Below are 17,223 nucleotides of genomic sequence, written 5' to 3'. Positions count from 1 at the left end.
AGAGAGAGAGATTGAGAGAGAAAGAGAGCTCTTTCTCTATGAATTTATATATTATATATATATGTTTGTGTGTGTGTGTGTGTGTGTGTATATATGAAGATATACACAATTTCTAAAAGAAGCTATACACCTTTAAATGGTAAGAAATCAAAATACTCATGCAGAAGTAAAAGCCCGCTAAGAGAGCCACCCCCATGCCTTCTGCTGCTTGTTAAACGATACGGCAGGTACAGGACAAGCTAATGGTGAAAGCAGCGTACAGTCAACATGAGACTGCTGGCCAGAGAGACGCAACGCTCAAATAGTTCATTATATGATGACACAACCAATTTGTAGCAGGGCTGGCTGCAATCTACAAAATCTCCCCTGACAAAAGCATTTAGATTAGCCAATAGAAGCCAGACACCAGCAGCTACACAATCAAAAGGCGGAATGTAACCAGCTTTGATTCTCCTTCAGGCAAACATAAAACCGTCCAAGCAAGTCATTTATGGGAGAGAGAGAGAGAGAGAGAGAGAGAGAGAGAGAGAATGAGAGAGAGAGAGAGAGAGAGAGAGAGAGAGAGAGAGAGCTCTTTCTCTATCAATTTCCCTTTCACTCATTTTCCTTCTGTCTTCCATGCACTTTATAGTATGACTACTACTCTATTTATTAAATCTTTCCTCATTCTTTCTGCCGTAATCTCCTTTTATCTGCTCTGTTCATGAATGCTAATAGCTCCATCAGAACAACAGTGCTCAGTAGATCATTGTGATAGGGGCTCCACTTGCTCCAACATTTTTTACCAAATGTAATCCTCATGTGAATGGATCCTCCTAGATGAAATAGGTGGCTGGAAATGGAGCGAGGTGCCATTTCATCTAATAAATATAATTCGGTAATTACATTCAACCAAGGCTGAAAGTCAGGAGTGCTCTGACGCCAGAGCCGTGTTAATAAATTGGCCCGGGTGCATGACTGTGTCTCCTTTCTCTCCCGGACCTAATGAACTGCGGTCCAGCTACATCACACACGTTCTTTGCATTCTCTGATAGCTCCACGCCTTCTCCTCTTGACTCTGGCTGGACCCCGCAGTACACAATTAGGCAGCAGATGTGCTGCGTTCTGCATTAAAAGGCATTATCGCAGAACAGGAAGCCATTCGGGGAGCGACGTAATCCATCTTTTTCAATGCACGCCAGAGGACTTATCAGAGATGATCTGAGCTCGCTAAACTGTAATAGAGACTAGGAGTGAAAGGAGCCATTGGCTATAGTTTTGCAGAAAATGTGAAAAGTGTCGAATCCTATACAATACATTGTTTTTTTTTTATTTTATATATTACAATTTCGCTTTTGTTATTAGAAACTTGGCACTATTGCAATAAGTGCTTTTCCTACGCATTTCCAGAGATTTTTTAATAAACCAATAAAGGCAATACATTTCAAGAAGACATTTACAAGATAAAAAAATGCCTTACATATAAATGTTATTGTTAGTGTTTAATTCCTGATTTCCAGGTCCTACTGCCATGAAAAAAAAACGTGTACAGTTTAACACTTTGAAATATAATATCTTCTTGTTTGTGACAGATAGCCTTGCCACCATACATCTCCAGGGTCCTGCGTTGAACCAATGCACAATTTACATATCACTACTTTTCACCACGACACCATGGGTTTCCTCTGAGTTTTCCACGTTTCTTGCAATTGTCTTAAAATGTGCGAGCAGGTGGACTCAAGAAAATTGATTGTGAGTACACCCCCTTACATTTCTCAAACCATTGTAGTAGATCTCAAGGGACAATACTATAGAAATAAAACTTGGATATATTTTAGAGTGGTCACTGGGCAGCTTGTATAGCAGAATAGATTTACTGTCCTCTAAAAATAACACAACATACAGCCATATTGTCAAAATAGCTGGCAACAAAAGTAAGTACACCCTATATCACCCTATATATATATATATATATATATATATATATATATATATATATATATATATATATATATATATATGTACACGGTGACCACAATACCTCAATAGACCATATCCCATCCAGTGTGTATCCCTGCCTTGAACCCAGTGTTCCCAGAATAGGCTATGGATTCACCATGACCCTGACCAGGATAAAGCAGTTATGAAATTGCATGAATGAATATCATTTTGTCTGAGAACATACAAAGTTCGAAAAAGTCCCATGTAGAAGAAAAATGAACGTGTTTTTCCTCTCTGTATCAGTACTGCAGAGAGTATTCCTCTTGAAGTCCTGTCCCTGGAGAGCTAAGGCCTGAGGCTTTTCACAGCATGTTCAGCCATCAAGTATCAAACAGTTCGCATGCTAAGCTATTACATTAAGATAGGCAGACTCCTCTACAAAACCCGAGTGACAATAACATGTGTATGATTGTGTACTTGCTGGATTTCGGGCTGACTGTTCAAGGAATACAATGCCACACGCAATTTGAAGTGTGTTGGGTTGCTTTGTGCTTGTATTTGTGTATTAGTGTTTGTTTCAGATCTAAAAGAATCAGTTATGAATGGCGTCTGCTTGGAAGTGAGTCGTTAGGATCCGCTTTATTGCTCAAATTACCAGAGTTGGCCCTTGTCCTGTTTGCCCTTAATTAACAAGCGTTCAATTCCCTTATTAATTAGAACAAGCTATTAGCTATTTTACATCACTCTTCATTTGTCGACAATTAAAAGCCCGTTATTAAACGCGTGGCACATGGTTAATTGTGAACGGGGAGCACACACACGTCACAAACTTTGCAATGATGGACACACAGGAGGCTCGTATTCAAATCAGGAGGAACCACAACCTTTCCTGTCCGAAAAAGACAAAATTCTGCTATTCTCTGCTCGCCAGAAGAAACACACACATACACACACTCACACTCACACACACACACAATAATGTATATTTAATGTTTCTGTCAGAGGCCATTTTTCTCAAAGACAATGTTTGTAATGTGAGTATCAGTGGAGGGTTTGTGCTGTTTCTGTAGTATCGCAAATTCCCAGGAGGCAGCTACAGTTACACCGTGACTTTGAGGTGAACAAGGAGGAAAGAGAACATCTGCAAAAATTCTCAATCGTATCTCTTCCTGTCTTGCACATACACTTAATATTGATGAATTTTATTACTTTGTTCAAAGAATGACAAGAAGCTTCCCATTACGAAAAAAAAAGAGAGCGAGAGAGAAATGCACATTCTCTCCGTTTCACAATCTCAACACGACCAAATTGAAACAAGTGGTCTAACTCCAGAACTGCACGTACTTGTGCACTTAAAAAAAACAACGCATAAGTAGCCAGCAACAGAAAAAAAAAAAATTAATCAGTTTAATGCACTGCACTAAAACACAAATGCATTACCATTTAGAACCGAACCTTGTCTCGGCCCAAGTAATCAAAGAGCTATGTGAGCCATTACGATATTACCACTATTGTACTTGCTGTGCCAGTTCTGCTTTCTCCGACTGCAAAGCAAAATTCCCTGTGTTGAATTAACACCTACAGTTTAGCAGCAGGAAAACCCGCAAGAGTTAATTCAATACTCGGGATTTTGCTCTGCAATTCGCTACAGAAGCACACAAAATCCAACGCCAATAAAACACTTAAGCATGATATCCCAAAGTCTCCATGCTAGATAAAGCATCTCTCATGAAAAAGAGAGAACATTTTTATAGTGTTATAGTCTTACAGCCAGTTATTACTGCTTTTAGTTATCATTTGGTCTTTACTTACACTGCAAGCACAGTAAACTGATACAGATCCTAGGAGGAAAAACAAATCTTGATGGTAAACTCTGTGTCCTAAAGAACTTGTCACTCTGGTTACATAAACGGTTGCCCATCTTGCATATAACCTGGATTATACTTCTGTTCGTATAACATTGTGGTGACTGTAAAACAAACAAGTAAAGGCTTCATAATAGGAAAAACATCTCATTCTTGAGATCAAAAAGGCCCAAATATTTTGGCTTTAACGCAATGCGTTATACTGCTGATCACCTTGACATGACTGTGAACAGTGAAGCATGGTGGTGGCAGCATAGTGCTGTAGGGATGCTTTACGTCAGCAGGGAACTTCACAGGCCCAATGGGAAGATGGATGAAGCCAACTGCAGGGCAATCCTAGAAGAAATAAAGTCCCAGTTTGCAACAGAATTGAGACTGGTGCATCAGTGTGACAGAGGTTCAACTTTATTGGCAATGGCACCCTGGAGCTGTGTAAAACCACAAACCTGAATGTTTTCCGAATGGCCCGGTGAAAGCCCAGACACGAATCTCATATCGAATCTGTTGTAAGACCTGAAGATTACTGTGAAATCTTCAAATTTTAAAGATTCTCATGTGCGCAGCTGATAGAGCCATATCCCAGTAGACTTGTAGTTGTAATTGCAGCCAAAGGTGGCTCAACCAAGTATTGACCCAGGAAGGTGAATACTTATTTTCTAAGTTTTATTTTTGGTGAATCAGCCTTTTGGTCACAATACATAGTTTCACCTTCAAATGTTAGATATGTGCCGTAAATAAAATGGTAAAACATGAAACATGGCAAAATATTTAAAAGTGCAATACTTATGCAAGACACTATATATATACATATATATAGTTAATATTTCTATGTATGTATATAGGTTCAGGGAGCACTGAGAAAGTCAGAGCGTGAGGGGGCATGAAGCACATTGTGCTATAAGAAACATTTCTCCTACCAACAGCTTAAGCAGTCAGCCAGAGCACTAGGAGCTCTCATGAATGACAGGACAATTACCGGAAGCTCCTTCTCTGATGCGCCGGAGACATGTGCAAATAGAATTGCACTATTTTTTGCATCAGGCGTTTACATGGAGGATTTGGTACAAAAGCAAAATTGCCAGCCAGCAGAGCAGTGTTCCTGCTGGAGCAACTCTTTCCTGGTGTGTGTATATTATTTCCTTCTGGTTTTGTTTTCTCATATAAAAATATCCTTGGTCAAGGTCAGCTCCGACTACGTTGCGAGCTATTTTTTGCTACTGAGTTTCGAGTCTAATTTACCTGTGACTTTTCCTCTGTTTCCCTCGTTGAGAAGAGGTACAAGAGCAGTCTAAGCCTGATAAGGTGGGACGGGGCACAGTTAATTGGACCCTGCAAGTTTAAATCTATAAATATCTTCAAATCAGAACAGCTGGTGGGGAAAACGCTTATTAATTTTGACAGTACCTTCTTCTGAGAGGCACTTTTCTGTTTTCTAGGGAGGCAGGAATTATTCCAAACAGTCACTTAGTGAATGCAGATTCCTCTTGTATTATATTGCATTGAATTAATGCCGTACCTTTTGTTGGAAATACAGGAAGTCCAAATGTTCATGTCTGCTAGTTTAGTCAAAAACATCCTATTTCATCAGTATGAGATGCTTTTTCTCTGCACTGTTCATAATTGTGTGCCAAAGTGCAGGCCATCCTCATAGGGCCCAGGTTGCCAGCAGCTCTGAGGCACCAAACACACACACACACACACACACACACACACACACACACACACACACACACACACACACACACACACACACACACTGCCTTTCTCATTTACTCCACAAGAGAAAGATGCTCAGCAATTCTTCGCTCTAGCAGGCTAACAAATAAAGCCCCACAGGGGGACCACATGCTGTCCCTTCTCTGAGTCTAAAAGGACATCACCTTGGAATAGGAAACAAAATAATCAGAACTCAAGTAAGTTAACAAAACAGCACTGTGAGAGATTGCTTCCAGTTTTGAATGTGAACACGGCAACAGCGTGAAGATTTCTTTCTCGAGAAATCTACAGCTTGATAGTTGGGAGCAATCTACTGAAAGAGGAACTACTTGCAAAACTATAATACCTTTATTCTGATTATAGCTGTCGAAAGTTTCTCTTTTATGAGGGGTAACAGTGCTTTTCGGAGATGGTGATAAAACTGAGTGACTTGTTCGAAGGCAAGTTTGAACAAATAAAATATTACTTTCAAATGAGGCCAATGTCACAAAACATCACAAAAAAACGGATGTGGTCAAAGTGGTAGTCATAAATCATTTGAAAGTCATATTTTATTTGTTCAAATGATAATACTGAAGCAAAAAAAGGAAATTGTATTGCTCGTTAGTTGAGGTAGCGAGTCTGCCTTCGAACAAGTCACTCACAGTTCATTGTTTATTATAATAAGCTGTTTGACTAAACTATTTGAACGTATCTAGCACTATATGAACAAAACTTTTGTACACCCAGCCATAAGAGTCGTATGTGTTTTTTGAACGTCCTATTCAACATTTTGCAGCCATCTGCTATTATAATAACCTTCACTCTTCTGGGAAAATGTTCCACCCGATTTGGATTGTGCTTGTGGGCATTTGTGCTCATTTAGCCACAAGGGTGTTAGTGAAGTCAGGTACTGATGTAGGTGAGGTGAGAAGGCCTGGGGTGCAGTCAGTGTTCCCAAAGGTTTTTAAAAGAGATGAGGTCAGAGTTTTATAGCAGGCCACTCAAGATCTACTCCAAATGATGTAACCATACATTCATTGAGTTTGCTTTGTGCATGGGTGCATTGTCATGCTGAACAAGTTTGGGTCTCCAAGTTCAAGTGAAGAGAAAATGTAATGTTTTAATCCAAGGACATCCTGTACAATTGTGTCTTCAATTTTGTAGTAACAGTTGGGGAAAGAACCACATGTTGCTGGAAAAGTCAGGTTCCCAATATCTTTGTCTATATACTCTATACTGACTTAACTGGCTCTAATTTCAATCATTTAACAATTCAACTGCTTGCTGTAACTCAGACTTCCTGTTGCGAAAGGAAATATGTCAACATATGGAATCAAATCACTTTAAAGCTCTTAAGCCATTTCACAGGGACTTTAAGTTATGAGATGGCAATTAGTTTAAAAAAAAGAAAAATCAAGTGGTCAAGTGGTTTTAGACAGGCTATACACTGAAATAAGCACCTCCATAAGCATCTTTCTTTCCTCCTCCTTCCCCTCCCTGTATGAACTGAATGCTAAAAACCTGTCTGAGCACTTGAGAACCGCACTCCATCCACCCACTCGAGAGCGGTAAAGTCTTTGCTTCCATCCACTTAAATCGTGAAGAGCTCGATACGCCAGAGCAAGACCTCAGAACACCAACACCAGAAAGAATTATTCACCATCCTCTACCTAACAAACAGGAGAGTTTCTTAAACTATATACTTTGCGGGGCTGTCAGAGAAAAAAGATGTAGAGGAAAAACAAAGTGACAGATGAGTGTCAGAGGAACAGATCTGGAAAATACAAAATGCGAGTTAAAATCCAGGCTTCGTGGTACGTGCATCTCTGAGCTCCAGTCAGCTGTCATAACCTGTGTCCTAACACCTGACATAAACACCCCTCTCCATCAACGCTAATTACCACCCTGCAGGACTGATCTGAGCTCACACGCACACACACATGCGCACACACACACACACACACATACTCAGCCAGCAGAAAGGATGAACTCTTTCTGCACATAGTGATAAAGGTTTCAAAGGTTTCCATTGGTGATTTTTTGACAGATAAATACAGCAAACGCAATCTTTCTCTCTCTCTCTGTCTTTCTCTCTTCCTTTATCCTCAAAGTGTCTATACAACCACCTCTGTCTTCAGTTTATCTGGTGTCCTGCATACAGAGCTAAACCAGAAATCTAAACCTCCTTGTGTATTGCTTTATTTATTCCAGATCTGGGCTTGACAGACAGAGATTAGTACTTTTGAACCTGCCATGTTTTGTTGTCCTGATGGAAGCTGGATGGAGAAGAGAATGCAAAAAAAAAAAAAAAAGACAGAAAAAAACGCTGGCTGCAACCCATACAAATTAAAAAAAATAAAAAATACAGTGTGAGCAATGACTAAACGGCATCTTATCTCGGATTTGAGGAGTACCTGGGGAAGAAGAAATCACTCTAATATGATAGAAGCACAGTATGCAGATATGAAAATTCTCTGTGTGCTAGCATGAGCATGGGAAATGAAAAAAAAAAAAAACTAAAGCCCTTATTTTCCACAACTGCACTCAGCCGTTAATTATGGTGTTCAAACCTAAATTAAGGCTGAAATTCTCCTCAATATTTTCACTTGCAGTTCGTGGACTCTTAGAGATATTGTGACAGAAAGAGGGTCTTCATCTGCACTGATTATCGGCTTTATTACAGAAGAGCGTGACCACATTAACTCTTTCACGCCTTGGAATACTCACTCTGACCCCCAGTTCGCTTGTGTTTTACATACTTGTGTTTTCCAGTGACATAAGAGTTCTTCTCACTTTCAGCAATTATCAGCTGCAAGTCTGTGTGTATATGTGTATGTATGTGTGTGATCAGGATTAAATGTGCAAGGCCTTTTCTTGGCTGTAAAAAAAAGCTCTTGTGTTGCTGTGTGTAAGCCTCTCTATGAAATACCTATGTTCTTTGTTTTACCTGCTGAAAACTGGAGTCTTGGCGTGTTACAGCAATTGGAAGTTCCAGCTGTGATTAGTAGGAGCTAATCAGCTGTTTGATTTATCACGGCAGCAGTTGCACATAAAGGTGGACTCGTTTGAAAGCCGCATGCCACAAACAGACGTCTCAGGGTTGTTATATGTTTTTTTTGAAGCACAATCAAGCGGCCATTTTTTTTTTTACTTTGAAACAGTTCCTAAAAAATTCACAACCTCCTACTATCAAAAAAAGGTATTTAAATTTCAGGGGTTTTAAAGTTACATGACTATTTTACATGAGTGGGATTAATCCAAACATGATAAAAATGAGTTTCCTGTAAATAATGTTAACTTAGACTTAATATGTTCCTTATTTGGACAGTTTGGAAATAAAATGCTTGATGCTTTAATAAATAATATTTATAGGGTGTGGAACCAAATGGAACGGTTTAAGTGTCAAGTTCAGAACAATTTCGGTACGGTTAGGGGAAGAAATGCAAAACAAAACTGCTTGCCGTTTTCTCTGCTCAAAACAATGCACTACAAATGGTATTTCCGGTACAGAGTGAATAGAATAGCCTTCATTTGTCACATATACATTACAGCACAGTGAAATTTTGTTCTTCGCATATCCCAGCTTGCTCTGAAGCTGGGATATGCGAAGAACAAAATTTCACTGTTAATATTAAAAATGTGCTAAAAATTCGAGGCGGAGAATAAAAAACTTGTTGTCCTCCACTTAATATGTTACTGAGGGAACTCAGGTGTTAACTATGTTCCACACATATAACAAAGGATTATATCCAAACTGAAAGCGCTGTGTACCGAACACAGCGGTGTACCGTTACACCCCTAGTATATAGAGTATTATTTTGCTACAGTTAGAGATATATATTCAATGGAATCCAAAATGTTTATATATCTATACATCTAACCATTCACAGACAAAAAACAGCATAATAATATCACATAAAACTATTAGTGCTTTTCTTCAATCAATATTCGTAATCTGATTGTACAAACGTCAGTCTGAGCTGAGACATTTCCTGCACACCTGAAGGAGCTGTGCTTGCCTGTGAAATGTCTATTGTTTTTTTCTCCTGCCTAATTGTCATGTGCCGTTAGGCCGTGGCTGGGGCTGGGTGGAGGCAGACAGGCTGCTGTGGCAGACGCCTGCTGTGTGTCAGAGCGCCCTTCATCCACTCCTGACAGATGTCAAGGCTACTGTTGAGTGAGCGCGTTCTGTCACGTAACCCTTGTTCTGCATGCCACAAGTTACGCATTCCTCTATGTCCACCAGACTGGTATATACAGACACACACACACACACACACACACACACACACACACACACACACACACAACTCTTCATCCATCAGTAGGTCGTCCTCACGTGCACACTCTTGAGAATCCATCAGTTCCCACCTATTACCCCTGACAGGCTTCACTTGCCCAAATGCCATGGTCCATGCAAATACATCCTGGCATCTCAGCATCGCATCTGAATGGTAAAATATCAGTCTGATCGGACAGGAATGTGAGTCTCTCTCTCTCTCTCTCTCTCTCTCTCTCTCTCTCACTTTTTTGTGTGGTTGTGAGTGTGTGCGTACCTCAAACTTTTGTTCAAAGTTATCAGGAAGTGCACAAGCTACGGGTCATAACCAGGAAAGCAATTATCTCAGCATGCCAAGCCAGTGAGGGAAAACGTGTAATTTAGACAAAGGGCTCAAACCATATATGAAATATACACAGAGAAAATATATCTTATTATCCACTATTATTAAAGATTATATATAGAGAGTTTCTGGCAAGTCTGAAACTATGTTGTGCACACAATTTGTGGTGGAGTTTGTGATAGCAGCCCTTATTAGCACATAAATACTTACACAGCGTATGGAATCCAACCCTCGACACACACACACACACACACACACACACACACACACACACACACACACACACACACAAAATACAACACAAAACATGAACCACACACAGCGCAGACAGTCTTAGCTGCACTCACACAGGATGAGGGGGAGAGGGGAAAATAGTGTCTGTGTGTGCTGTAGGTAATGACTGGTAAATGGTTGCCATGTTAGAGGTTTGTCCATATTTAGAACAAAGCTCAGTATCACTTCAATCTCTCCAATCATCAAGCACCTCTCTGTCTCTTCCACTACCCAGTCACCATTGCCATGGAGACAAAACATCCGCCACGGCAAAAAAAAAAAAAGCTCCTCCAGAACATCAGAAAATCAGAATTTGTATTGTATAGTTGAAGGAAAAAGGTGTACAAGTGGCATTAATGCAGCTGTGAAATTAAGGTGAAGGAATCCAAAAGAGTTTATAAGAGTCTATATATAGTACTGAGGATTTTTTTTATGTTTATGAGTTTTTAATTGAAGTAATTGTTCAAAGGTTAAATAAAAAAGAGGCTTGCTGATTCACCTGCAGTTATAAGAGCAAAGAAAAGCCAATTTGTTCTATAAAAAATGCTTGAAACAGTCTGACTTCCTTAGAAACTGCCTTGTACCGAAAATATGATGTAGGTTTGAATGCAAATCTAAATAATTTCATAAAATGTTTCGTGAATGTTAGCCTTTTTATCAAAATCTATCAGTTTGGTAATATTAAAAAAATTCATAATTTATTATTAAGCCTTCTTTATTTTTCTTACACTCTTTAGTATAACGCATGTAAAAGTTCTTGAATGTTTGACATTGTTTAAACGTACCATTTAGGTCGACTGGTAGACTTCACCACCGGAGCCATCCCATCTCGGTACAAGCTCTTGGTCTTACTGAAGTTCACAATGTTGAAGATTACCCTCTGAAATAAAAGAAAAGGAAAAAAAAAACACAGGTCCTTAGTAAATGAATCTGCAATTAACTTAAAATGACAAAATGGAAACACGTTTGATTAGAAATCTGATATGAAAATAGATTTTTAATAAACACATATGAGACATACGAGGCATTTTGATTAAATCCAACTACGCTGTTATCACATTATTATTATGTGGTGTGATTTGAAGCTGAACAATGCAAATGCAAAGTGAGCAGTATGCAAGCAAAGGGTTAAAACAATCGTTGTGAATCTAATAAGAAAGAGGTGGAAATGTGTATTATATACGGCTGTGTATGTGTATAATGGAGCAAAAACACATAAACTGCAAATCCTTCCTCAGAAGTTTATGTATGTATATGCTTTTACTGCATATTGTTAGAAAGTGTTTATAGTGTGTATGAGCCCAAGATAGGGATTTGCTAAAGTTATGCAGCAAAGCAAAGACAGCAACAACGTCCCAGTCGAGCACTGCAGAACAGATCTGTCCGTTTATATACAGACTTTCTGCTTTAGGTGACAGGAACAGTAAATAAGAGCAAAAAAAAATATCTACACATCATGGAGGAAGCTGAGTTTTATACTCACTATAATGCAATATGCTATTTTCACATACCTACACAAGCAACCATTTCTGCAGTTTTCTTTATCCCACCGCTGTAAATTAGGATCAGGCAGAAAAGAAGGCAGAGGCCAAAATATATAAATAAGTAATGTAATAATGTAAGCAAGTCTATAATGCAGCTGAAAATGACTCTTCTTGATGGACCATGTTAAATTAATAACTAAGACCAGGTGGTGGAAGTTAACGGTGTGCAGATGAAATCCTATTACAGCCCCTATTCCTGTCAGATTCTCTCACTCTTTCTCTCTGTTCCTCCATACATTCCCCTCCCCATCTCCGACTGTAGTCACAGAAGCAAGGGATTGTGGTTGGGCTGAATCGGGCTAGGCTAAAATGACATTTAACTGATGTTCACAGGCGAGGCAGGCTCCTGTAGCAGCTAGATAAGACCATTGCTGCTGGCATTTCAATTACACTTTTACTGCCCTGCACATCTGTCGCAAGCCTACTTTTACTGGTTTCTTCCACAGGCAAACACATCCTCATCCCCCAACTCTGCATCACTTTGCTCTTTCTTCTTCTTTTTTTTTTATCTTGTTTTTTTTCCCCTCTCTCTACAGGACAGCAGAGGATTGGGCCGCATTGCTGAACCATGCCCCTGGGGTAAATGTGGGCCAGTCAGTTTGCGGTCAAGTAATATGAGTTGATGGTATGAGACTGTGTGTCCAAAAACAAAACAAAAACCCCATAAAACATTGACATTCTTTTGAAATCAACAACATCGTTGGATTATAAGGTCAGGGCTAATATGGTGTCACTTTTCGACTCCTTGAATGAAATACACACTCTCATGCATGAAAGATGACAAATCATTTAAAACGTTTCATTATCAATAGAAAGACAGCGGGCTTCCGGAGGTGCATGCTTGATTTTAAAGGTGACTCCTAATCCATTCCTAATGTCAGAGCTGATTTACAATCGGCGCTTCTTCGACGTTATTTTTCTTTTTTATACCAGTAACAAGGCTTGGCTACGCTGGAGCTGTCAGGAACGATACTCTTCCGTTGTCTGTCATAATTTTCCAGAAGTGCCTTCATTGGCACTAATAGGTGCGTTAGTATGAGGTAAGCACAAGGGTTGGTTTGTGGCGAGCTAATTTCATCTGCGCCTCATTAAGAGCTATGTGCTGTGCGTGTGCGTGTATGTGAGATGCAGAGTTTATTCCACTCGCACACAACATACACACACACACACACAATATCACTAGTGGACCCCTTGCTCTGGTTAAACCACTGAGTGATTTGGGCCTGGTCTCCCAGAGCTGAATGAGGATCGTCTGAGGAGCCGCTCGTCCTGTAAATTTAATTACGGCATGAGCAGGAGGAGCGAATTACCATCCAGCCTGTCTGAGATGTCATTTCCATCAGGCTTGTCAAAGCTTCCACTCTCTTCATGAGAGTCAGCGTGGTAGTGAAACCACACCTGGGGCCTCTGCGCATACCAAAAACGCTCGATTGCTTGCAGTGAGAAGTCATAACTCACCGCAAATTAGCATGCGGGTCTGAAGCACAATTTGTATAAACTTATGGAGGTGTGTGTGGACTGAGAAATGCAAATTTGTGAAGTAGAAAAATTGAGTAAGACCAAAAAAAAAATGACTAGGTGGGGAGTTTGAGACTCAGAGAATGCTTCAAGTTAATTGTGTTCAATGAAAGGAAAACAATTTCCTGTCTAGTCGAAGCTTGTAAATCTTTTCTAATCAACACTCTTGCCATACTTTAGGTATTTGTGCAAAACATCAGTGGTTTGCGTTTGTGCTTTTCAAACTTCCTTTTCTGCATTTAGTCCCCTTTTGCTCTTTTCAATAACCTCGACTCTTCTCTTCTGAGAAGATGTTCCACTAGATGTTGGAGTGTGCTTGTGTAGGTTTGTGCTCATTCAGGCACAAGGGTGGTTGTAAAGGCAGGTACTGATAAAGGTGAGGGGAGGAGGCCTTCAGTAGTGTTAAGGTCTGAGCTCTATAGCAGGCCACTCAAGATCTTTCACTCCAACCCATGTGCACTATATCTTCATAGAGTTCACTTTGTGCACAGGGGCATTGTCATGCTATAACAGGTTTGCCTCTCCTAGTTCGATTGAAAGGAACGTGTAATGCTCCACAGACATGCTTTACGATTGTGTGCCTCCAAGTTTGTGTCAACAGTTTGGGGAAGAACTACATACGGCTAGGAAATCTGTTTCGTCCCAATACATTTGTACATTTGTTCCATTATCACTATACACAGTGGACGCAATGTAATCAATATTGTGTTGACAAGTAAAGTTTCCAAAGAATTAACAGTCATGTCTAAAATTATGCCTGCGAATTATTGGCAATAAATTGCAGATCGCTTTGCACTTAATATTTGAATTTGACATATTTTTGCCCAAATTTTACTGCAAGACACCAAAGCTAGATAGTGCTCCTAGTATGGATGTCAAACAAGCATGCTCACAAATACACACATTTAATGTACATGTATGGTAGAGGTTTGACCGCAAGCACAATTCTTCCAAATCGGTTGTGCTCTCTCCCCCTATATCCAGTTTTGTGCCAGCTCATAATCAGGCATGTATTGAAGAAAGACCTAAACATGGTACATACAGCATGTGTCTGTGTGTAAGAGAGAGATAGAGAGAGAGAGAGAGAGTAAAGAGGCGGATCCTGGACTGAAATGACCGAGGCAGGACTCCAGAACAGAAATAGCTAGATGTCAAACAGTGTTTGGGGGCAAATGGTGTCTTTTGATACTGATCGATCTGCAGTGGGACCTGTGCTCTGAAAAAAAAAAAAAAAACACTGCTTAAAATATTTAACAGACTCCTCTAAAGGGAAAGGGGCATAAATAATATACTCTGACCTCCACAGTTAAAGAAAGGACAATGGGTATATCCTAGGCATAATATATGTTTGAGTTTATATGCACATGAAAAAGTCTAGCATCTGCATGAAGTATCTGTGGACAAAATATATATGAATGTATGAAATTCTATTATGAATAACTGAAATAATACGACTGCAAAAGTTATTGTTCATTGAATGTGGTCTTCTATGAAGTAGACATATTATAATAAATATAATAAAACTTAATAATTAAGATTTGATTATTGTAATGTTTATGTATTATTGGCCTTAAGTGCATTTCCCAAAACATACATTTCAGCATGATATATTGTGGTAAGAAGACATAGTGTTAGATGGTTGGAGTGGAAGATCTCAAGCCCTAACCTCAACCTCACTGAACACCTTTTTGAGATGAGCTGGAATGCTGACTTTGCACCAGGCCTCCTCAGCTGTCATCACTGGCTGAACTCGCTACTTCTCTTGTGGCTGAATCCTTTAAAATCTCATGTAAAGACGAAACTGCTACCTATATGTAATAAATATGGTTACTATCGTGTTTATTACTTATGTAACTATTAAACTTTAATAGACACTATGATTAATACTACGTACGACAGTCACATGTCACAGCAGTGTAGTTTATTTTAATAGCTATAATATCACAAAAGAAACTGGTAACAGTGTAGTGAATTTGTATAAGGGAGACTGAGTGCAGAGTGAAATGTGATAATACACAAATAATATATACTGACCTCCAAAATTATTGAAACGACCAAAAAAAGCCAGTTCTATTGTTTTAGCCATACCCTAAATCTATTTTAATTTAAGGTCAAATGATGAATATGAAATGATGGATCATAATTTCTACTTTCAATTCTTGATTTGAATTTGTTAAACAACTTAGAACATGGCCTCTTTGATATCAACAAACTACTATATTTTATTCTTCTTTTTTTGACCCGTTTTCCAGCCTTTTTTAGCTTTAGTTTGTTTTGCACGAATTCCCCCCCCTCGGTCTCCTCCTCATTAGGTAAAATACATGCTTATCTTGATTTTGCTATTTAGCTGCCATCTTGAGTTACAATGAAGCAGTTATGCAAACCCATGGCAAGACACTCTCTACATTGAGCTTGACTGATGAAATGGTGTGATGTGTTTTAGATTAGAGGAAAGATCTTCACATGTTGGAATTTCTATCATTTGGGTAGAGGTTAATCTTGGTGTATGGCATTATTAGTGGCCTTCTGATTGTTACTGATGATGATTGGTTTACATCTCACAGTATATTTCTTCTAATTTTGGATGGTGCGCTCTTCACCTACGCCCTGTCGAGGCTGTTAGTGATGTTCATGGATGCAATGTTTCTTTTATTAACTTCTGTTGTTTTCTTTGGCCAACCTGATCAATATCTGGTTGTTAGTACAGCAGTGGTTTCTTTCTTTTTTCAGGCCATTCCACATTGTTGTAGTGGCTATGCACAATGTTTGTCTAATGGTACTCACTGATCTCCCATGATTTCTTAGCTTCAAAATGGCAGCTCTCTGGTCCTGATGTTGGTTTACCTGTTTTCAGGTAGCTCAAGCGGGAAGTACCTGTTCTTTTAGGACACACCTTAACAACAAGAAAACATCTGTTCCAATGTTCTAATGCTCCAGTCTTTCGATCACTTGAGTTATAAGTAAGTTCAAACTAATGCTGTGTTTTAAGACATCAACATGTAATATCAAGAAATGACAGCTGAAACTCTCAATTGCTTCAGTTTTGATCTCCATCCCAAATGCCTTTAGAGTGTAGCAAAAACAAACGCATTGGCCTTGCAGTCCCAATACTTTTGGAAGAGAATGTATATTTTACAATGTGTGTTATAAAGCGCCCAGATGGCAGTGTGATGTGTGACCTCTGGGTAAACTGGGCCTGACACATGCATACTGGTGAAAGTGACGAGCCAGAAAGTAGGCATGATGCCATGGCTTATCACACCCTTTCTCTCTCTTTCTCTCTGTCTGTCTCTCCCTCTCTGATTTTAAATCTGGCACAGCTATGTATAGGCTGCCAATGTCAGATGTTGCTTTGAGACAATGACGAAGGTTAAGACCTCTAGTTAGCCACCCACACACACACACACACACACACACACACACACACACACACACACACACAGACACACACAGACCCACACGCATATGCACATTAATACACACTCACACCGATTACCTGTTCTCAAAACAAACCGGTCTCAAAAAAACCAAAAAAACAATTAGTCCCATGTTACACATTCAGTAACAGTTACGTTTTAGAAAAAACTGGCGAGAAATTTTTCCCATACTGACTACTGATCAGCAGGCGCCCTGCTGAGCACTGTTTAAATGTCAGAATTTAATTTCCTCTTATTCAAAAGGCTGCGTGAGGGAGATCAGATAGCGGCAGGTTGTGACAGTCTTTTTAAGACAGAAAAACCAGGGACCTTTTGTTTGCGGAGGCATCCGCTAGCCTTTTGTACA

The 17,223-nt window shown here is 39.5% G+C and overlaps 1 protein-coding gene across 1 annotated transcript in view; it reads right to left on the bottom strand.

The window, feature by feature from the left end:
- agbl4 (AGBL carboxypeptidase 4) overlaps window positions 1-17,223 on the bottom strand; it is a 312,090-nt gene that overhangs the window by 179,660 nt on the left and 115,207 nt on the right. The window contains exon 4 of the mRNA XM_046871130.1: window positions 11,164-11,258. Within this exon, the coding sequence (XP_046727086.1) occupies window positions 11,164-11,258 (95 nt within the window). The remainder of the gene's footprint in view (window positions 1-11,163; window positions 11,259-17,223) is intronic.

The sequence above is a fragment of the Silurus meridionalis genome, chromosome 17 (genome assembly GCF_014805685.1).
Source record: "Silurus meridionalis isolate SWU-2019-XX chromosome 17, ASM1480568v1, whole genome shotgun sequence".
NCBI lineage: Eukaryota > Metazoa > Chordata > Actinopteri > Siluriformes > Siluridae > Silurus > Silurus meridionalis.
This window is presented reverse-complemented; position numbering and strand designations above follow the sequence as displayed.